The sequence below is a fragment of the Periplaneta americana genome, chromosome 4 (genome assembly GCF_040183065.1).
Source record: "Periplaneta americana isolate PAMFEO1 chromosome 4, P.americana_PAMFEO1_priV1, whole genome shotgun sequence".
NCBI lineage: Eukaryota > Metazoa > Arthropoda > Insecta > Blattodea > Blattidae > Periplaneta > Periplaneta americana.
Window position 1 is genome coordinate 27,929,003 of NC_091120.1, and position 24,169 is coordinate 27,953,171.

Consider the following 24,169-nt stretch of genomic DNA (forward strand, 5'->3'; position numbering starts at 1 on the left):
TTATGGAGTTATTAACTGGGGAAGCTGAGCTTCTTAGCTTACATTGATGCTACGACACTGGTTAGCCCAACTCCCAAGCTGGAGGACCACGACTGGTTATTCAGTATATTTTCAGCTACCCTCTCCATATCTGGAGCCTTCTGTTAAATTGAGTACCAGGTCTCTCCTGGGAGTAAGAGGGCAGTTGGAGTGTGGGGCCACTTATCAACGTCATAAAAGCATGAAGTACCATAACCATTCCCGGTCGGGGCAAGTTACCTGGTTGAGGTTTTTTCCGGGGTTTTCCCTCAACCCAATACGAGCAAATGCTGGGTAACTTTCGGTGCTGGGCCCTGGACTCGTTTCACCGGCATTATCGCTTTCATATCATTCAGACGCTAAATAACCTAGATGTTGATACAGCGTCGTAAAATAACCCAATAAAATAAAAAAAGACCATAACAATGTTCCCTGTGCTCTTCACGATGTCAAAAGGAAATACCTTTACTTTTTGCATTTTATGCTCGACCATGCCGAAATGTAGTACATACACCTGGTAGCAGTCCTTTAATGCATGTCATTAAAGTACACCTACTCATTAAAGTTCAGGCGTTTTCAGCCAATGACAACTCAGCTTACAGGTGTTCAGCCAATAACGAGTCAGCTTTGTACCGTTATAAAACCGCAAGTATCGATTATTCTCAGATATGCAATCGAAAGAGAATTAGCGAAAAGTCACGGAGGCTGGAAATCCAATACTGTCGCAGAAGGTTATGTTCTGTTATTATAATAATTAGCGTTAATTGTAAATAATATTCAAATAAATTCAATTTGTCATCTCGTTTTTCAATGTCGAATTCAATAATCAAAGTTATACCAACTTTAACGGATTACACAAGGTCAATGACATTATTGTTCCTCGGAAAAAAGTCAATACTTTCGCGTCTGCGCACATCTCACAATTCACGACCTAGAACAAGGTCACTTCCGATCTTGTCAGATACAAATAAAATGTATACATCTGAATACTGTAATTTCAAGTTAGAAATATGGTCGAGCATAAAAAGTCGTATGAAACTCGCCTATAATGGTAATTAAGAAGCTCGTATGAAAATTATGAAACTCGCTTGCGCTCGTTTCATAAACATCCATACTCGCTTCTTAATTACTATCATTATAGGCTCGTTGCATAATGTACTATTCTTCGTAGTAAACCATGATTTTAATTTTTCGCATGAGATGATTACTGTATTACAAGAAACAACTTTACATTTACACTTTACACTTATTTTCGTTCTTATAAATAGGTTTCATTCTAAATTCTAATGTAAGAATATTGGAGAGCAAATGAGGACCGTTTTTGCAAAACTTGCTGACTGCAACATTTGCAAAATTGAGATTTTGATGGATTCGTTATCACACGGCAGGCCTCTACATGATGTTCAAGGCGTCTTAGTAAAATTGGGTTATTTCTCTTCATTGTTGTGTGTCAAAGTGTGATCGTTTTTTCAAAACTTGCTTTCTGCTATAAGTGAGAGATACCGCAAAACTTGCTTACTATGGTGTTTTGTCTCTCCTGTAAAGTTTAGTTTTTTCAGTTAGCAAGTTTTGCAAAAACGGTCCTCAAATGGAAGTTTTGGGTAATACTGAAATAATACACTTCAAAAAAACATACTAGTTTATTCACTTTGGTACAGATTTACAGGTGATTTACTTTTGTCTGGTACTGCTACGCACTTGTAACAATCATGTCGTACCTTCTTTTCTTGAAGAAAATGGATTTAACTTCGAAATCCATGATGACTTCCTGTAAAGTAAATAATGTGGACATGTTATAATTGATAAAATCTAAAACAAAGTTTTGCAGAAAATAATTATGAAAATATGCTTATTTTTTTTAAATTCAGTGTTATATAATACAGTGCGTCTAGAGATATAGTGTACTGCAGTGGCCTTGGACTGGGTGAGAGTTGCCTCACCTACTGCCAGATTTACATGTAAACAGCCGGATGCATCATGGTCTAGTGGTCAGAGCTTCTGGCTATAGTTCATGAGGTCCCGGGTTCGATTCCCGGTTAGAGCACAGGAATTTTTCCTTAAAGGGGATTATTCCTGTGTTCGTCCATGGTCTGGAATTTAGGTTAAGTTTAGATTTAAGACCTCTCCTGGCACCACATTATCATAATCATCCTATCACATCATCGGGGTAATGTAACTCCGCCTTCCAGGCGCCCCAACCTCAGAAGTGGGTTACAACTAAGCCACGGCCAGGAGAGAAGACCAGAAATGTCGAAAGACAAGCTGGTGGCATTGGATTAAAAAAAAAAACATGTAGACAGCCAGCAAGTCCACTCTATCTCTAGACACACTGTATATTCGTACTTAAGAAAAAATATTATAAATGAAAGTTAGTGAATATACAATGCAGTGTGTATTTGATGTCAACATCTACATCCATGTAATGTGGACCTCACAATTATTGTATCTGGTGCCACAATTACATTCATTACAGATATACCTTTTGTAGACGCTCTTATAATTTGACTTTCGACCCCATTTAAATTGATCAGTATTCCCATCTTTAAAACCTAACAACTTAATTTAGATCATTCAAAATTGACACTTTTACGAATGTTCTTGATTTTCAGTTCACTTATATCGAACACACGCTGTTTCTAATAATACTTGTTACTAAAACATACTACCCCATTGATCAATAAGTTCGTTATTATGTCTGTTTCTTGTGTACATTTCATTTTCAGATCTCACTAATTTTCTACATAGCTAGCCTCCTCCGCCATACTCCTCACCTATTTTCATTATCTCTATCGTTTTACTTAACTTCCTATTACACTTCTCTAATTCATTCAAAATTGACACTTTTATCACTCAGTCAGTGAATATAAAATAAGGCTGTATTTGTATTTTATTTTCTGCTATACTCTCTACTCTATCCCACTATCTGCTGACTTAGTTGCCTCATAAGTGATACCTTATTAGTGACTGTTCGTCATTCACCAGTATGAAGCCAGTTATGTAGATCAATTTCCCAACAGAGTCCATTGCCCAAGGTGCGCCATAGGAGGCTGGTCTACCTGTGATGAGATGAGATGATGGAGACATGTTGGGATGCTTACAAGGGAACCAGTCCTCCCGGAGAAAATCCTTGCGTTTCCTGGACCACGGGCTTGCCCAACACAAGTTATATATCGAGGGTATACTAGGGATCAAACCCAGGTCCACAGGATTATAATCCCACACTCTAGCCACTAGACCACCATAGCAGGTATTACTGGAATTTCTTAATGTGTATGCAATGATATAGTTACCGGCTTTGTAAAGAGTCTTCATGCTCCTCTAACGCATCCTTCACTCCTTGAATACCAGCAGCCTGAAGTTTTTCCACCAGCTCTGCTCGGTACAAAATTTTCAGAGGCATGGGCTTGTACATGGATTCCTCGATGCTCATTTGCTTCTTAATAGCCTCGAAGAAGTCCAGGCCATACCAGTCTATTTCTTCTGCATTATACTGCAGCAAACATGAACAAGATTAATATGCTGTGAGCCACGGCTTCAACCAGAGTGAGCTATCAATATATCCATTATGACAGAGTGTAAGGTTTTCAACTCTATGCTGCAATGGAGGAATTGAGGATCCCTAAAAAATTGATCTCTCTGGTGAAAGCTAAGATGACAAATACCAAGTGCATAATTAAAATTCAAAACATGATGTCTAACCCTGTTTCTACTAGGTGTGGTGTCCGACAAGGAGATTCACTAGCTTGTCTCCTTTTTAATATAGCACTGGAGAAAGTCATGAGGGATTCACGTATTAATACTAGGGGAACTATTTTCTATAAGTCGATTCAGGTGCTGGCTTACGCTGACGACTTAGATATCATAGGAAGAAGTCAGGCAGCAATGAAAGAGGCCTTTATTAAGCTGGAAAAGGCAGCAAGGAGGATGCATTTACAAATTAATGAAGAGAAAACAAAGTATATGCCAGTCACGAGAGCTAATATAAATGGACCCCCTTACTTGGAAATAGACTCTTTTAAATTTGGAACTGTCCATAGTTTTATCTGTCTTGGCTCTGAAATTAACAACAAAAATAATGTTAGTTCTGAAATAAAAAAACGAATATTATCTGCCAATAGATGTTTTTATGGTCTTAGAAGATCTGAGACTCGGCCATTGTCGAAGTCAGATGCGACATTATTATGTACATTTGAAAGAAAGATTCTTAGGCAAATCTGTGGACCAGTTAGAGAAAACGGAACATGGAGAAGAAGATATAATTTCGAACTGTACAGATTATATAATGAGCCGGACATTGTTAAATTCATAGAAATAAGAAGATTGGATTGGGCCGGGCATGTTGTGAGAATGCAAGATGATAGAGTTGTGAAGAGAGTTTTTAAATTTATTCTGCTGGAAAGAAGGAAGGTTGGGAGACCGAGATTGAGATGGGAAGACTGTGTGATGGATGACATCAAGACTTTGGGTGTTAGAAGTTGGAGAAGTTTGGCATTGGATAGGGAGGAATGGCGAAAACGTCTGAAGAAGGCCAGGGCCCATGAAGGGCTGTCGTGCCATTGATGATGATGATGATGATGATGTAAGGTTTTCAAAAGGCGCTTCCAACAGTAATGAATACGTGTCTCAACTTGGAACGGGATTATTATTAATGGTGTTTTGTACCTTCATCTGTTACCAAGGACTGGACCTGGAGAAGCTCTAGATAACAGTCCACGATGATGGAGGTGACATACAGCTCCAAAATATCGGATGTTTCTATATTTATGACCAAAAAATCTCTTTTCTTCTTTTATTGGAAGGAAATGTGCTATTAGAAGTATAACTCACCTCGCCTATGTATTTTTCGTACGTATTGTACACTTCTTCTCGTTTTTCAGGATCTTCTGGATATAAATCCTTGTGCAGTAGAGCTAGCATCATTTTGCGTTTCAACTTGCAAGCGAACAAAGATTGCAAGTCACATGCTGGAGTCTGAAACAAGAGGACACATTATTGCAATACAGCGTATGTTTTTTTTCAGTATGATTTCAAATAGATTCTGTAGTATACCTGCGATATATCATGATGGTACATATTCCAAGCAATTTTCTTAATATCAGTTGAATTCTTATGATATCTTCGTGAATTACTGTATTCATTATCAGCAATGAAAACAGTCAGCTCTTGTGAATATGTGTTAAGTGAATGAATGAATGACTAAATATAAACGAATAAAGGTTTAGTATAGAAAATATAACAAATGGAAAAAGTACAAAAAGGAAGATTCAATCGCAGGACCTAACTGAAGTACTATGATCGAATCCTCAAATTTCTAATTTACACTTTTTTTCTTCTGTTTTCTGGTTGTGTGGTAAAGAAGGCCTGATGGCCTTAACTTCATCAGATTAAATAAACAATAAATAATAGTCTGCATATGGCATACAAGGTGCAACTGAAGAAATTTTTTAATAAAAAAGCCGTCCTAAATAAGGGTTCGAATAGATCGGCCTACTAATCAATTCATAAAGAATAATCATGAAAACCAATTGTGTGACAATTTGAAAGGAAAAAAAAAACATTAAGATAAATGATATGAAAACATAGAAAATCATTTACAATAAAAGTTTGTTGGGTACAAATGATTACTAATTATAGCTAAGGATGATTTTAACACATGAGATCCTATGGCATCAATTGTTGCATCAGAAATTTTAAATTGTTTAAGTTGATTGAAAGTTTCTCATGGGATCGTGCCACGGGCACCGAACATGAGTCCAAAAACTGTCCAATGTGTGATGTGCTATTGTGCTCCAAGATGCTGACAACAAGGCTTGTTGTGTTTTTCACGACACACCTCTTGTGGCTGTTGCTCGTGGATCTCGAAACGGATTGTGGGATCAAGGACACCCTTATCCTTCTGCCGATCAATTATGATGGTATCAGCACATCTAGTAGAGCCATCAGAAGAGACGCAACCAACCTCCTCATAAACCTCAAGGTATGGTCACACGTCGCTACTTTTGCAGCAATGCAGTACAAAAAACTGCGCAACTCTTGTACTGCGACGTGTGAACAATGGTGCAACCCGAAAAGTAGCGGCTGCCGAATCTGCTGCCTGCTACTTTTCCATGCTGCGCACAGCTTAAAAGTAGCGACGTGTGAACAGGGTTCTCAGGGTTGTAGCCGCAGCATTTTTGATATCGGTTTTGTTGAAACTTTTGCTGCGATTGCAATCAGTGTTACCACCCAAATGTGCCAATGATACTTTTATTGTTTGGATATATTTTAATGTTAAATGTGATGAAAATAAATTATTTGTAACAGTTATTAAATACACAACACGGTCTGAGCATAATTGCTGACGATATAATTTATTTTTTAAATTTTCCATAGCGTAATTCCAAACAGGAGGGTTGCCAACATTGATTACGTGAATATATTGTTGGTTATCATTTAAGTATATAGGCGTTTTTAAAAGCTTTATAGTAAAAATAATGTCAATTTCTGAATACTAGATACGACAGAAAAGCAAATAATAGATAAGGAAGCTTTCGCATGAGTTTCTTAATAATGCGAACATAACCACAAAATGTATATTGAGAAGTCAACACGCAGATGGAAACCTGCAGCATGACTGCGGCTGCAAAAGTAGCGCCTTGTGTGTGAACAGACTCGCAACCTACAGTTGCAACTTTTGCAGCACTCGGGTTGCACAGCACGAAAAGTAGTGTGCAGCGTGCTACTTTTGGCTTACGTGTGAACACGACACGCAACTTTTGTAGCTGCAGTACAAAAGTTGCGCAGCAAAAGTAGCAACATGTGACCATACCTTCATAGGAAGCATTCTGACGGATTGAAGATGCGATGATAGAACGAACCGTATTATGTCTTGATTTGGAGCAATTCTCCATGATGGCAGAAACCCAAACTTGATGGCACCACTTTTTTTAAATGACTAACGATCTATATCATATAACGATCTATATGTAAACAACTTGGTATAGTTTTCTTTAAAATATTCTGTTTCCCTTTTGCGATCTTTTGTGAGTCAACCAGTATGCACAATGGTGAACATCAAAGATGGCAATGTGATCTGTAGTTTCTGACGTGAGGTCAGATAATATAAAATCAAAGTATTCACTGCTGAGAGGGGCGAGGAAAGAGGAAATGCACAAATATCAACGAAAATATTTACCTTCAAAATGTAATGATCCAAGCCATAATTCTTATGAATGAGGTCTAACGCCCTTTGTGTTACAATAATGGACATGTGTTTATTCAAAATTTCACTGTAAATTACGCTGCGGTGAAGTGCTGGAAACCAGAAATGAGGCACACGCCGTCGCTGCGGATCACGTTTCTGGAATCCCTTTATAACAGCCTCTCCACCCCAAAGACCTTTATGAGACTCCTTTGTGTGTACCAGAGGGATTGGAGTATTCTGTACTGGAGTTCTGTAACAAATTGAAGTGAAACATGAAGTATAAAAATCATCTTATAACACCTGGGCCTGGTTTCTTCAACCTTTGTTAAAATGCACCTAATGTAGCGTTAATTAACTATAAGTTAAAAGTATGAATTACTGTTAAAATATTGCGTTTCTTCAACTTTACATTTCACATTTTAACATTATGTTTGTTAACTCTCTGTTAGGACCACAGATTCTAGAGTTTAACCATAAACTATAAACAAGTATAGGCTCACTTCTGTTTTCTGAACTCTGACAATTACGATTTTCGTTTGTTTCCGTTGTTTGATTCAGAGAGGATAGAACCAAGAGGACTATTCTCTCAGGTTTGATTTCTGCTTCTTTCCTCGTCTGTATCACAATAGCATGGAGCGGCATATTGGTATTGCTATTATGAAATGGAAAACACTGGAACAAAAAGAAATCTTGGGACTAATTTCTCTTCTTTCGAAAGAAACCTTCTGCTGGAAATTATTTCCCAGTATAAACCAATTAATGAGAATACACAAATAAACGGATCTAAGTTGAAAGCGAAAAGTGAGGCTTGGCAGAAAATAGCCTATACCTTTGTATGAACTTCTGGTCTGTCAAATCACAGAAATCATCCACTCTGTTTATGTATTCATGGATATCATTTTCTAAATAATGCAGATATATAAGTTCAGCATCTAACGCACCAGCCATATTGGATACTTCTATGCTAACAGAGAGTTAGATGATTTAACTGCATGAAATTGGGCAGTTAAATTAACATAGGTTTTAACAGCCTGTTAGTACTAACAGTAGTTGAAGAAATGCTTCAACTGTTAAGTTTACAGTTAAAATGGAATAACACACTGTTATTATTTAACAAAGGTTGAAGAAACCGGGCCTTAGTATACTTTTTACCTCTGAGGTTCTAGCTGATATGTATATCTATTATCAGGCAGTACATCTCACTTGACGATATGTGTCAGAGGAAAAACAATTGTGTGTATGCATCTGAAGTCTGATTAGTGGAATATATAGCTAATCAGCGATGTATGCATTGGAGGGGGAAAGGAACTGGCCACCCTACCCCATTATTTCCTTGCCTAGTTGCCTCATGAGTGATGCCTTATTGGTGTTACTTATGAGGTTCAAACCTGTCTTCGGACAGTTGACTAATAACAACAACAGTATGCTTTGTCTTTTGAAAAAATAAACCTTTCTGTATTATTACAAATTCAGTAATTACTAAACAGAATTTACAGACCAGAATCTAACGATATGAATGCATGAAATATTAAGATTCTACCATTGGTCAAATTTACTATTATTATTGTAAAAAAATTCTCACTTGTCTAGACACAATGAGTCATATGCGAGCTAAGATAAAGATATAATTACTAAAATATATTAGGTAATATAATAATTCATAAAACACATTACACACTTTAAATTTTTTCCTGCAACCACTTTTGTTAACATTCTCTATTAGCTGTAGTGATAAAAGAAATCTAAGCCTTAAAAAATTTTGAACTCAATAAAAAACTCTGACGTCTCCCCACATAAAAAAAAATTGGTGCCATGGAGAACTGGTGCCTGGAAATTGTTTATCCCTGGGCATGAGTATGCAGAAATTCTGTTAATTCTATCCTGAACCTTTTCCTCAGCTCTTCAAAGCTTCTACAATAATATTTTAATGTATAAATTTCTATACAGTAGAACATCTATTATCCGTGGTAATGAAGGGGATGGACTGAAAGGTTAATTGAAAAAATCGGATAATCCAACCATGAAAGATTTTGTAATTTCCTCTGGTCTTGTATTTAACTCGCTATGTAGTGGATCAGAAGTTCACTAATTTAAGTCTGGTTATAAACGACGGGTTTTTAAAGGACAAGGAAGCCCTTTGTAATGACTGTCTCAAGAAAGACAGGAATAAAGGAGGTCTCATGTTGTAGATTTACATACTTTTTTACACTTTATCCTTGTTTTTTTTTTATTAAATCGCGCAGTTGTAACTCCAATCTCGTATTCTGATGCAAGATGAGCCACAGTTTTTCTTTCTCAAACCAATCAATTATCTCCATTTTTTTTCGATAGTTAGCACAACACGTTTTCTGTTAACACCCATGGAAGACATTTTATATACAAGTTATATTATAGAACGGCAATTCGAACAGTAAACAATGCTGTGTAACGATAAAGGCTTGTAATAAAACACTATAGCGAAAACATAATATATGTAGAAACTACTAACACAGTCTAGTATATACAGTCACGAAGCTTGAGTTGTGAGGGTACTAGGAACAATAGACTGTGTCGGTACTATTTCGTATTGTCTGTAATGAGGCGGTAGTAACGATAGTAGCAATCCTAGTGGTTAGCAACTATCTATGGATGCATATTCCCTACGTATTGAGCTTCGTGACTGTATATACTAGACTGTGCTACTAATATGATATACAAAACAGTATTTTATATAAGTTATTTCTGAAGAAAAAAAAAGCGCGAGATATAGACAGTCGGGTAATCCACCAATCGGTTAATAGGGTGACGGATAATCGGGGTTCTACTGTACACTGTTCTAAAGCAACGTATTATCTTTCGAAAAAGTTTAGCCTCAAATTCATCCCTTGCCACTTCAAGAGGCATGACTTATTGCTAGAAAGAACTTTTTTTTTTTTTTGAGTGAAAAATTAATTGGACAATTACTCATTTGACAATATAAGTTAGTTCACCTCTGTTAATTTGTTTCTTATGAATTAACACTTGACATAGTATTGAATTACAAAATAATCATACACTACTCCTGTTTCTGGATCTCTCTTCCATTTTCCAGGTTCGGGAATGTAGTGAACAGCTGCTGGTTGTCTAACTTTCCATTCATTCCAAAATTTCTTGTAGGCTTCTGGAAGACGTGCAGCTACGCCATTTGAAAATTGATCCGGTTTCGCAAAGTTCAACAGTCTGTTAACGTGCTGAAACCAAACAACATTATTTTGGTACGTGAAAACATACTTCCTTACAAATGGCTTTTAAGGAACTTTCAGGTTCATTGCCGCCCTCACATAAGCCCGATGTGAAAACGTAACTTACAAAATCTAACAATGTTCTATATTTTTGCACTACCGCATTTTAATGTCTTCAGCAATCAGTGTGTGTGTGTGTGTTGTGCAACAAAGAATGTGAACGTTACCACTTCAGTAAATGCATTAAGAGGACAAAATCTCTGCTAAACTATAGCAAAAACTAATACACATTTGTGCGCTTTTCAACTACTACTATTATTATTATTATTATTATTATTATTATATTACTATTCCTATTACAATAAGCAAGCATTTACCAAAGTGGTGTCAGTTTGATATGCTATAGGCCTAACTGACGCACAAATGGCATTTGCCTCGGGACACGATAGTACACTTTCGGAGGGTGAAAGGGTACTGCAGTGGGGCCCATCAGAATCGTAAAGATATAGAAGCTGAATCGACAGATGGCATCACACAGCCAAATCACGGTATCTATAAGAGTGCGACCGTTTGGACTTGAAACATAATTTCTACTGTACTATAGAAAGGCACAATAAGTCCATTAGAAATTGTAGTGCTAGCCTTCGGTCCCAGAAAAAGCGCGAGCAGGGATGAAAATATGGGATTTGTGGACGCATTATTAATTAATAGGAAATGGGTAAAGATTATTTTATGCTGGAAATGTGGGTGGGGACTCCACTAGCTTGAGCAACAACCTAGTCCATAAGAAGTAAAGGAAGGTAGGAAAAAAAAACTAACGCCTGAGTGATGGTGATCTTATAACCGGCGTTAGAATGCGAAAAATAAATTTAAATGAATCACTTCTTGGCATCTGCAAAGATCAACCGCTCATACTGGTCATTGTTAAAAATGTTAACTGGTAATTCTTACCCCATACACTTTAGTACTAGTCATGATAAACGCTTATCTTTCACACATTGTGTTTCACACTTTTACAGAAAATGCAGAATATACACAAACACTCCCAGTGCTCACACCTAACAAATCGAATCTCGCCTGAAATTCGCACGACACCACAGGCGACACCTTGAGCTTTCATTAAATTTATTTATGGTATGTTGGCTATTCGTCGAACAGCTGAAAGTTCTACTTCCGATGTAGTAGACAGAAGTATGAAAAATATTAATACCCATTTCGAAAGATTGTAAAGGAAATATTCCGTTTAACGAAAAATAATCTTATATCACCACGAAGTTAAAAAATTATGACATATTTACATAAGAAAAATTTTAGTTTTTCACTTTCTTAGAAGCATTACTGCGTCTGTTTACATATCATATATATGGGAAACCCAGAGGACAACAACTTCCGTTGTAAGTTTTTTTTATTGTAATGTGTTGAGACATGGTTATGGCATGTAACTTTTATTTTATTCATATTTTAGTTTAAATGCCATTTTCTCTCGAAAATATGATGCGAACGAAATCTGTACATGTTTCACACTGTATTGAAACGAACGGACTATGGGAGTTAATACGAAATTAAATGCGATAACATCGTACATATGTCCATACGTTATTACTAGACTGTGACGTAAAAGTAAGGTAAATAGGCAATTTATTCTCCATATATCAATAATGTACAAGAATATTGAGTTGTAACATTTATGTAATATGCAGAGAACAAGCAAGCTGCGACATAATGTTCGGAAATGACATTGTTTCTTATTGTTACTTTGTTTTCCACCAGCCCTATTTTTGTAATTGTCTTATGTTACATAGTATCCTAAAGGCAATTGCTTTTTTTGCGAGTTCATCAGTGATTATATTGATAGAAAGTGTTGTTCAGTGTATTACAATACTACCTCATTGTTAGATGAGTTCTTATATTGTCACTTTGCTCAAGAAGTGAAAGATATTGGTTGCCACTTAGACAATGAAATACCGTACCTGGTATCAGTTTGCAAAGTAGTAGTATCTCAGGCATTTGCTAGCGAGAAAGGAATACTGTCACGTTTTAAAATAACATCTCGGAAATTGCTAGCAAGAATCCTTCATATACGTTATCATAACCCTTTCGTTTTATTGTCAAATGCTAATTATGATAGGCCTATTTCCTCGATGTAGTTACATGCCACTTTACAGTTTATTAATCATATTTCTCAAGACTACATGGTATAATTATGCTGTTTATGCGGTCTTAATGTAAAGATGTCTCGACTCGAACTTAGTGTGTGTTCGTAGCTGGTGTGTTAACAATTCAGGTACCATTTCCTCACTCTTCATCAGCATTTTTGGTAACATGTATATTAGTCTTTATGCAAAATTATATCATACATAGTAAGCAGATTAGTTCAATTTACAAGCATATTAACTAAAAACATATAGGCCTAGGTGTGTATAATGTGTTAAAATTTTGTAGTAAGCATCGCCAACACACCATTAGTTGAAAATTTAATTAAAAAAACATGTATATAGGCCTACCTATTTGAACATGTATGTGTCCTGGAACTCTATTACAGGAAGATGGCCTTGCTAATGCTTACTAGATAATTACCAAATTTTAACTTACATATAGAAATTGTTAAATTAATTTACTATGCTTAAATACTGTGAAATCTTCGACCAAAGAAATCGAGTAACTTTATTACCAGTATCTGTACGTAAGCTTTTTCTCCTTCCTGGTGGAACGAAGCATTCATTTGTTCTTGTGGGTAGATGTTCCATTAAGCTTCCAGTAAATAAGTTTAGACATTTTACTAAAAATCACTTTCCACCTATGTGAATCAGCAACTATATGGCCAAGTGGATTTAGTTTTTGAAAACTTACGTTGTATGGGCCTATTGTTGGTTATTGCAGTAATGTTTTGAGATTCCATCACCATCAGCGTCATCAGCAGCAACACCTCTCATGGATTAAGGCTTATTCTAGTCTCGTGAAGGATTGAATTGCTCTATCCACCATTTCCTTCGTGTAGCAGTGGTCTGTATTTTAGCACTTGTTTTAGCATGTTGCTATGTTGTTCAACTATTTTCTCTGTAATATTCCTTTATTATGCCCATTAGTTTCATTACCTACTTACAATTAGTTATGCTCTTAATTTCTTCATTTGGTTTTTTAACCAAAAGTCTATAGTCTACAATACTCCTTAGAAATGTCATTTCAGCTACTTCTATTCTCTGTTCATGTTCTTTCTTCATGCCCAGAATTCATAGCTATGAAGAAGCATTGGCAGTGCTGTTACTTTGTACACTTTTATAAAATTTTCTTCACGTGTTTTCTTAAGTGTTTTTTTTTATTCCTCTGCATAAGGTAATTCAATTTATTTAGTTGAAAATGTCTTCATTGTGTAATATAAAGCCAAGGTAGATACTTGAACCTGTTAATTATTTATTTTTTTTTATTCTTCATTTACCTGATTGACTAGTTTCAGCTTGTGTCAGCCATCATTAGAACTAGTGACTTCCTTGCTTCTTCTGGTTTCTTCAATTGTTTTGTTGGGAGGTACATTTGTGTATGGTAGAGAGTGAGTGGGAGGATGAGAGGGAGGGAGGGAGGGGGAGAGAGCGTGAGTGTGTGTTTTATATATATATATGTATATGTATATATATATATATATATATATATATATATGTATATACACACTTCTAAGGCTTTACATATAAAGCCTTAAAAGTGTGTACTCAAGATGAATAACTTCGTTTTACTTTTTGAAACTGATGTATATTGAGTAAGATTTTTTATGCCACCCCCAACCTAGAGAATCAAATTTGTATTCCTAGTATCACAGTCTAGTATATACAGTCACGAAGCTCAATACGTAGTAAATATGCATCCATAGATAGTTGCTAACCACTAGGATCGCTAATATCGCCTCATTACAGACAATGAGAAATAGTACCAGCACAGTCTATTGTTCCTAGCACCCTCACAACTCAAGCTTCGTGACTGTATATACTAGACTGTGACTGTATATACTAGATTGTGCTAGTATCCTTCTCCTGGGTGTGTTGTTTTCTCCATGGCTTTGAGTTGTATCCCCATATTATCATTTTTATTTTTATGGTTTAGCTTAGGTGAGACAAGAAACAAAACTGAGACCTTGAGTCAAAATGGTCTCTTTGTTGTAGATATTGTGACTCAGTTATATAGTGCCATCTGTCAATTCAGCCATATAGACTCAAGGTCTGGTAACAGGTCTGAATATTTTTGCCGTTATATCCAGTGGTGGTGCGTCAATAAGAGCACATGAACTCCTTGTTTCCCTTAAAGGATTATTTTTTATTACTTAATATCATTCTGGGAAGGTATAATATCCAACTCAAGTAATTTAAACTTTTCGCAACTTTCAGACTTCTTATATAAATTTGGCAATGTACGTTCACATGAAAGCTGTGCTCATTTCAAGGAGGTTATTATATGACTTGACACGCATGCGTGAGACAAAATTGTCTACACCTAGCTGCTTATGACTCGTCAAGAGCACAAGGTGTTAAATGAACATTGAATCTATCCTGCAGATGTCAGGTGCGTCAAGATAGGAAATTGTCTATATTTTAGTCTATAGGTGTCAGCATTTCTCACTGTTGGAACTTTTATTTTTTATTGGTGTGTGTACAATGCTGCTATGGGAGTACAGTTTGTGAATTACTATACTTCACATTAATTTAATTAGCTATATGTGCCATGATAATCACATATCTCACGAGACAAACGTGGTGACCAAGTGAAATAAAATAATTGGGGTTTCATTATTATCATTGTTAATATATATTTTGAACTTATACACGGTCTTTTTTTCGATAGGGAAACGTTAGAATCATGATATTTATATTAAACCTATTAATTTTTACTAATGATTTCAAGTTCTCTTCAATTTACAAAATTGTGAAAACACACAATATTTTATCACGAGCCGCCACTGTTTATAACAGACATGCAAAATTTGGTTCTGCATTCTCAACACTTGCCTCAGCACAATGCATACAAAACTGACGAATATGTTTGTTATATCAGGCATCCTTCGATTATTTGGTATCTATTCAGCACGATTTGCATATCTTTGTTGTTTCATAGACAGTGATCTTCAAATGACCCCACATATAAACCCTATAGGATTGAGGTCTGGTGATCTCGATAACCAATGGCACTGTGTCCCCACATCCAGTCCATTACTGGGAATACTTTTCCTCAAGATCTCTGTTATAATGAGAGAAGTGTAGTAGGCTCCATACTGCATCAAACATGATTAAATAGTATACAGTAGCGTGCAAATTAATCCGAACAACGTAATTACTTATGCAAAAACACTCAAACGGGATAAAAAAAAAAGGATCTAAGACATACCTCAGTAATCTGTGTGGCCTCCCTTGTTCCTAATAACAGCTCTGAGACGATTTGGCATGGATTCCACTAATTTCCCACAAATATTCTTCATTTCTTCATCACGAAACCATACACCAATGAGGGCAGAAATCATCTTCTCCTTTGTAGAACAGTCCATTTTTTGCATTCTTCTTTTGCAAATTGACCACAAGTTCTCAATGGGGTTGGTGTCGGGTGAGTTGCCTGGCCAGGGGAGTACCTGAATATTCTTCTTGTTGAAGAATTCTGTAGTTTTTCGAGACGTATGGCGTGGTGCCAGGTCTTGTTGGAACACACCTCTGCCATCCGGAAATGATTTCTGCAGCTGGGGTACGATTCTGGTTTCCAATAAGTGAATGTATTTGTCAGAATTCATCATTCCCTTGATAGGTATTAATGCTCCAGGCCCTTCATGTGTAAAACAACCCCAAAACATTACTTTAGGGGGGTATTTGGGTGCTTGTTGGAGATGAGCTGCTGTTACTTTTTCGGATCCTTTCCGTACGTAAGAAACATGGTGGCCGTGGACCTCGAAATGAGACTCATCGGAAAAAAGTACATTCTTCCAGTCATTTACTGTCCAGTGTTGATGTAATTTTGCCCACATTAAGCATTTTTTGTACATAACAGAGGTTAGCAGTTGCTTCTTAATAGGCTTACGAGCCCTTCGTCCAGCTTCCAAAAGCCTACGCCGCACCGTTGTGACGTGAATATTCGCCCCAGTGGTAGCCATTAACTCGCGGGTTAAGTCGACAGCAGTTAGTCTAGGATTTAATTTACTTTTCCTGACAATTAAACGATCATCTGCAGGTGAAGTCTTCCTTTTCCGGCCACAGTTTCCTTTTTTCTGGGGTGTGATGGATCCAGTCTCCCTGTATCGTTTTATGATCGAATTAACAGTAGCCAAACCGATGTGACATTCTGCAGCAATTTGCCTCTGTGTCATAGAAGAATGTTTTGCTAATGTTATAATTTTAGACCGTTTTCGTGGAGTTGTATCCATTTGTGAAGACGACAGAATGTACACAGGATTGCAGTATTAAGTCTTCAACACAACTGAAATGCTTATAAGTACAAAACGACAGGCAAAATGTCACATATTATAAAAAAATGACAGACCTTCAACAATGGAATTACACGTACTACAGATGTCAATTAAAGCGGTATGAGCAGCTGTGAGGCCAACAATGACAGAAAATGTAAAAATATGTCATGTTCGGATTAATTTGCACGCTACTGTACATATTTATTCTGTACTGTTCCAGTGTAAAAGATGTGGGATCCAGGGTCTGATCCTGGGACGGAAACTCCTCCCCAAAATGTAGAAAAAGAAGACCTAGAAGACCAGTTTCAGCAACAACAGGAAAAAATCGCACAGCTTAAAGAGCTGTTGAAGCAGAATGAACAGAAGCTTGTGGACAAGGAAAAAGAAGTTGAGGTAGTAATGTTTATATATAGCCTATTTATAAAACTTAAAAAAAATATATTAGGCCTTTTTATAAACCTTGTAACATTAAACAAAAAAATGTTAGTACCGGTACGTATATAAATAATTAATTTAAGGTCCGGATTTTTATGGCATATTTCTATGTTAGTATTGCAACATGGTGTAGTTAAAGGTCGGTAAATATTTCCTCTGTTTTAGGTAGAATCTCATTGTCACTGGGTACTTTGTTGCACTGGTAAACATTGAAATAACATTGTCTAATGCTTTGCGGTGAATTGAAAAGGAAGAGTTAGTACATGATTCACAGGTAACAAAGTCTGTGGCAGGCAGTTTACATAGATGACTTCTTATTTAATTTAAAAAACCTCGTGTTAAGTAAAGACTCTTTGAATCCCAAAGCTTTGTAAACCAGGAATTTATTTCTCATATTTTATTCTTAGAGACATAACTAATGAGATATACTCAGTATCATTTTAACTTTTAGGTTAGATTACAAGATTATTACAAGATTTTTATTGCAAGCAAAAATTACATACAATAACAAAGATTTTACAATACTATTGTAATACTCGTATATGAATATTCTTCAAAATTCGAAATTGATTACAAATCTCATAGTCAAATAGTCTACATATTACAAATTATTGTATAAATACAAGGTAACTGGGTCACACCCGAAAAAGCAAGATGCTTGAGGTCGGGTGTGACCAATAATGAAAACTGGATAGAAGAAAAAATAATAATAAAATAATAATAGTAATAACAATAATAATAATAATAATAATAATCTGATTAAAACTGTTAAATGTAATTACACAAAGTTTAAAAAGAATAAGAAAAACAAAAACACACAAACAAAACGGTACCATAGCCTATACATAAACATACTAAGTTAAGAATACAACATTGTTAAAGTGACAGAAAAAAATAAAGAATAAGAATTTACATGATTATAATTTTAGGAACAGTTCAAGCTCTTGTTTTTTTAATAATGTATTGTTTAATAATTTTAATTTATGATTCCTCTTTATAAAATCATTATATAATCTTGGACCATAATTAAAACTGTGCCTTAGACCTGCTTCAGTCTTACATTTTGGTTCAATGAGGGGGAGCGAAATATTGTATCTTCTTGTGTTGTGGCCATGATCAGATGATATGAATTTAGCCTGGTAATATATATATATATATATATATATATATATATATATATATATATATATTTGTGCGGGTTATGTCTGTTGATAAGTCCTTTAAATGGCCTCTTTAAATCTGGCGGCAAATATAATTCATACGTCCTTTTTAATGCAGTTTTTCGTAAGTTAATAGTTTTCAAACTTAAGTGCATTTTTCTCTGAAACCACTGAATCAATTTACATGAAATCTTTACAGTGTTTTCTGCAGCCTATGTTCTACAAAGTAGACTGACGGATTTATGAATATCACGCACATAACACAAGAAAAAAAAAATTAATTATTTTCTAATGTCATATGATATTTATTAGCAACATATACAGAAATAGCCACATTAGAAGATAGTATAGCCATCATCTTCCTAAACATAATATGCATTGTTCAAAAATGTAGCTGGACGAAAATAGTGCAAGCTGTGAGAGCAGATCATGTGGTGGGAAAGAAGATTTCATCCTAGTTTAATCTGTTTGCAATACTGATTTACAGTTTTCTCTACTCCCAGCCTCTCTCTCTCTCTCCTCACTGTATCCCTCTCTCCCCGACACTATTCTGTATCCATTAATTTCATTCTTATTAGTTTCGAAAAGTTATTCCTTATTCGTGATTTAAAAAGCCAGTATTGGTCTTGTAAACCAGAAAAAGAATAAGCTTCAAATAATTTAATAAAACATAACGGTCTTTAAATTAAAGGACAGGTAATAACCCTTCAAAATTTCAGAGAAAGGGTATTAGGATGAATATTCTGAAATGGGTAAATGTTGTTGTTGTTTTCTAATGCCAGGCGTTTGACAATAAAGTCATTTGACCTCTTGCACTCCAATATTTTTCAAAGATTTTGAGGTGTTCCGAATCCATTTCTTGAAATGGGTAAATGTATGTCCCGGCTGATTTAAGGAGTTTCTTGAAAATGTTAACTGTTTACTTTTGCGTTTAATTAACTAACTCTCACATGTTTTAGTTGGAAACAAAGCATAAAAGGATTAATTTTAAAATTTATAATTAAAAAATAACGTCAAAATGTAACTATGTCCCCAACTACATTTTACTGTTTTACTAAGTTTTTCTCGGAATGTTTCGATTTGATTTTATTTTCTCGGCTAAGATTATAAAAATAAATAGTTAAAATACTTATGAAAGACAGGAATTGTTGTTTGTTTAATTCTGAATGGACACAACTTTAACGTAAAGTTTGTCCCCAAAAATTTCGTAATGCCGGTCCCTCGAAATAAAAGAGCTATGCAAAAGACAATTTTGCTTCATGTGCTACATTTTAACGGTTAGTAGTGATGAGAAGTCAACATGGCGACAGTTAAAAAACTTTTCGTCCATTGTCGTAATTTATTTTATTGAAAAATACAAAAATCATCACTGATGACTGAATGTTATGTTTTCTATTGGTAACACCCGTCCCAGGTGGCATTAAATATAGTTTGTATATATTGAACTTTCGTAGTATATGCAAAACATTATAATGTTTGTCGAATAAAAAAATCTAACCTCCGTGATATTTTTAACGATTTATTTTGTCAGAACTATTGCGGAAATTATACTAATTTGTATCAACAGTCCCTGTAATGTCGGTCCCTTTATTGTGGGACCCTGATTTCATTTAACATACAATTATTAAATACTGGTGTATAAAGTAACTTCGAATATTATTTCATGTGATTGTTTATAGGAAAGAAAAAAAGTCTGATGATGAAAGTAGGAAATATGAAAGGGAGAAGATACGTAAGCAGAGGGCAAATATGACTGAAGAGGAGTTGCAGAAAAAAAGGGACTATAGCAAAGAATATATATATAAAAAAAAGAAAGAAAACAGCAGATATGACTGATCGTGAAAAAAGAAATGTTCGAAGACAAGTGAAATCTGAAGTACAGAAGTTTAGAAGATATCTTAAACAATGGGCTGTAAGGGAAAGATAACAACAATCCCTTGGTTTTTTTTTTTAAATTAGAAAATCTCACATGAAAATTTTTTTTAAGCTCAACTGATACCAGAATCTTCAATAATAGGAGCAAATGTAACCAATGTGAGAAAAAAGTACACAATTTAATATAATATATTTTTTTCCAGTTTTGTTATTCATATTTGCCCATTTCAGAATATTCACCCATTAATATCTTGACATTAATCCCCAAAGTTGTTTTAAAAAAATCTAACTGGCCCTTAGTTCTTTATATGTTGTGATATATTTCAGCATTACATGTATGAAGTATACAAATAGAAAGTGGATATTGTTTGGCCTAGACTTGTTACAGAAAATGGGCACCATTTAACCAAGACCAGTTGAGAAGAATCAGTGATATCAGCAATTGCTTGGCACTGGAAACAAACCAACTATGTTAAATTGATTTATTTACAGCAATATGCCACGAAACTTTCTGACATCAGATCGCGTTCAAGATTATCTAAACACAAATCAGCAGGAGTGAAACAAGATTCAAATCAGTTACCAGTAAAGGATGCTGGAAGTGTGAAAGAGGAAAGTGTGAAGGATGAAACACCCACACCAGGAAAGAGTACAGACAAAATTCGACAAGGAAATTTGGTTCTGCTTCGTAAAAAACTGGAGGAAAATAGGTAAGTAATATTTACTGTGTATACTGTTTTCGCTGTAAGAAAAATCCTAATGTAAACATAAGCACGTTGCTGTCATACCTGTGATTGGCTCCCAGTCGAAACACTCACATGACCCTGGAAAATATAGTTCGTAAATGGAAACCATAATCTTGTATTATTTGAAAATAAAAAATTGAATTCTAGTTGTTAAATACAATGAAACATATAACTTCACTCATACATAAAACGCTATGTAATAAAAGTTACTTTTATATTTTGTTATGTACTATGAATGCGGATGAATACCAACAGTAGTACCGAGGTAGTCTGTTCTTGTAACAAGCTGGCGTCACTTGAGCTCGTAGTTGTTCATGTAAGCATGTGGTACTGAAGTATAACTTCTGCATCCTTGGTGTGAGTGGTTATTAAACATAAGAGTGCAAATCCTCTCAAAAACGGAGAAAAACAAATCGTCTTAAATGTATATAATAAGTTAAGTGAGTTTTAATTACAATAATTATAAAGTAAATGTTTCCTAAGCAAACGAACGCACAGTAGTGAGGTTAGGCCTACTTGACGAGTAACGGGAAATGTTTAACATGAAACAGAATGTACAACAGTAGGCGGGAACATGTACTGAGAATCTATGGCGCCAAACAGCGGCCAATGAAGCCTCGCTTCAGTCACGTGCTATTGTTTACATTAGGATTTTTCTTACAGCGAAATGATTATAGGTAATGATGATAGGAAATAACAAAAAAAGCATTATCTGCATAGATGAAGTAATTTTTCTTCTTCTTTTACATACTGGTGTTTTTATATTTATTTTATTTCTTGGCTAACATATCAGATTTCTCATTACCATTCAGCCCACAGTGGGCAAGGATCCTTTGGAAAACTAATTCTTATTTACATTTGAATTTGTTTTACCATCCAATCAATGGATTTTTTAATTTTTTTCGTTTTTAGGGGATGTAATTGAACTGGTGGCCTGGATTGCAGCATTACAATCAGATAGGAAAACTATGTTTTGTATTTATGTAACCAAACAAATATATATAAATTCAGGCATATGAACCATCTATAGTCCCGTCGCTCTAATTTCCGGCAGCCAATCACGTTACAGGTCGGCTACATTTAAACGTGTGCGTCTTGTGATTCACTGGTGAAGATGTCATGCATTTCCTAAGGCTCGATAAATACTTAATATAATCGCCCGCCATTTTGGCTCTTTTGTTGGCGTTCGCAGAAAGCACACGAGGACGTTATTTGCCGCTCAATTATTTGCTGAATTACAGTGCGTTTGATTTATTATCATAGGATCTATGACATGATAATGTTTAACGGTGTGGCAAATAGATTCCTCATCTGGTAGCTTGGCAACAAAAGAACAAAAATGGCGAACGATACTACCTACCTAGACTTTATAGAGCCTTGACTTCCTAAGACGTAAGCAAAGAGGAGGAGTCACGCCAGGAATAACAGTGTCGTGACTATAGTATTGTTTTGTCACTTTCCAGACTGAAATTTGAGCAGCGTGGTAAGGAACTTAATGAAAATAAGAAAGGCATCGAGGAAATGGTCCAACATCTGAAAACCCAGCTAGATGAAAGGGATGTAACGATACAGGAGCTGCAGAAAGGACTTGAAGCCATGCACAGTCCTAGACCCACAGGTTTACAAGAAGCTAGAGAAAACGTGAGTAGTGACCATTCAGTTCAAGTTCTTGTGATTTCTTGCCATTTTAAATGATGACGATGATTAGAGCCCAGAAGTTCAGACATTTATTTTGGAAAATAGGCACTTAAAATTCAGGAAATAGGCAGTAAATAATCAAAATAGGCATTTAAAAATTACGAAACTTTATAGTAAAATCATCAAAATGGTAATTTAATATAGGCTACTCAATACATCCTTCTGTATTACATTTCAGTACACACTTATACTTGGTTACATGCCACAACAAGATGTTTTTTTCAAATTCTCGACTGTTATAATCAGCCACCTGTGAGATAGAATGTCCCCCCCGCCCCCATCGTGGAAGAAGATAGTTGTACTTCCACTGAAATGATTGAAGTATTCTTAAAACACACTATTATGGATGGACTCATATTAGTAACAATAGCACTTTTACTCTTCAGAACATCACGAATGTATTTGAGTTTTTGTAGGTTCTCATTAGCACTCGCCACATGTTTACATTTTTCACTAAAGCTAACCGTAACAGATCCTGTAGGGTCTAATACGTGAGGGATATGATATGATATGATATGATATGATATGATATGATGATGACTAAAGCTAACCTTTTGGCTCCCAGTGCTTCCAGCAACTGGCTTACAGTATCTTCAATGATCACTATGGATGACATCTTCTGCTATAGCGTTGCTCTTGGCCAGCTGCCATAAATAATTTAGATGTAATATAGCGTGAGATTTTCAGTTGAGATTCTCGTAATGAGAGCATATCATTTAATTTGTATGACTGTTCTTTATTTATGAAATAAAAGTGAAATTGTTGCTATTCATTTATATTTTTAATACAATAGAACTCATACATTTTTTATTTTCTTTGTTCTGATTTATTTTGATATATGTAGATAGTAGCAAAACATACCCAGTGGTCTACTGATATATCCAAAGATCCTACATATGCGTTATGACCACAGATGTTAGAGGGTGTATAAAAATGGATTTGAGGGAGGTGGGATATGATGATAGAGACTGGATTAATCTTGCACAGGATAGGGACCGATGGCGGGCTTATGTGAGGGCGACAATGAACCTCCAGGTTCCTTAAAAGCCATGAGTAAATAAAATAAGGAATTAAACCTTAAAATAGGCAATGAAAGGTAAATAGAGAAAAAAGACAAAATAAAAAGTGGCCCTACCATCCCCAATGCAGAAACATGATTAAATCTGTATTTAACTCATTCCTACGAGGCGCATCCACAAAGTAAGTTTGCTTGGGACCGTTTACAGAAAGAAAACACAATTTCATGGTAAGATTTATCAGAACAGATAAAGCAATTGTTGAGCTGTTTTTCAACATGTTTTCCACCGGAATTGAAGACATTTGTCATACCGTGGGATCAACAGAGAGGTGTAGTTATGGCACTGCAGGACCTATGCAACATAAAATTTTCTGTAATGTCAATTAGAATCATTGTCACTCTTGTA

General features: G+C 35.5%; 2 protein-coding genes across 3 annotated transcripts in view; one reads left to right on the forward strand and one right to left on the reverse strand.

Moving 5' to 3' along the window:
- Nucleotides 1-1,634: 1,634 nt before the first annotated feature.
- mRpL28 (mitochondrial ribosomal protein L28) lies at nt 1,635-11,510 on the reverse strand. Its single transcript, XM_069823064.1, has 6 exons — nt 11,353-11,510; nt 10,235-10,410; nt 7,193-7,451; nt 4,846-4,989; nt 3,309-3,508; nt 1,635-1,786 (listed from the first exon to the last, which is right to left on the reverse strand). Exons 1-6 carry the CDS (start codon nt 11,374-11,376, stop codon nt 1,726-1,728), a joined length of 864 nt encoding a protein of 287 aa, XP_069679165.1. The 5' UTR covers nt 11,377-11,510; the 3' UTR covers nt 1,635-1,725.
- A 290-nt stretch (nt 11,511-11,800) lies between these two features.
- Nucleotides 11,801-24,169, forward strand: part of LOC138697640 (uncharacterized) — a 62,109-nt gene continuing 49,740 nt past the window's right edge. For both annotated transcript variants that reach the window (XM_069823065.1, XM_069823066.1), the window contains exons 1-4: nt 11,801-12,026; nt 17,052-17,224; nt 20,794-21,011; nt 22,511-22,688. In XM_069823065.1, the coding sequence (XP_069679166.1) occupies nt 17,060-17,224; nt 20,794-21,011; nt 22,511-22,688 (561 nt within the window). In that variant the 5' untranslated portion in view covers nt 11,801-12,026; nt 17,052-17,059. The remainder of the gene's footprint in view (nt 12,027-17,051; nt 17,225-20,793; nt 21,012-22,510; nt 22,689-24,169) is intronic.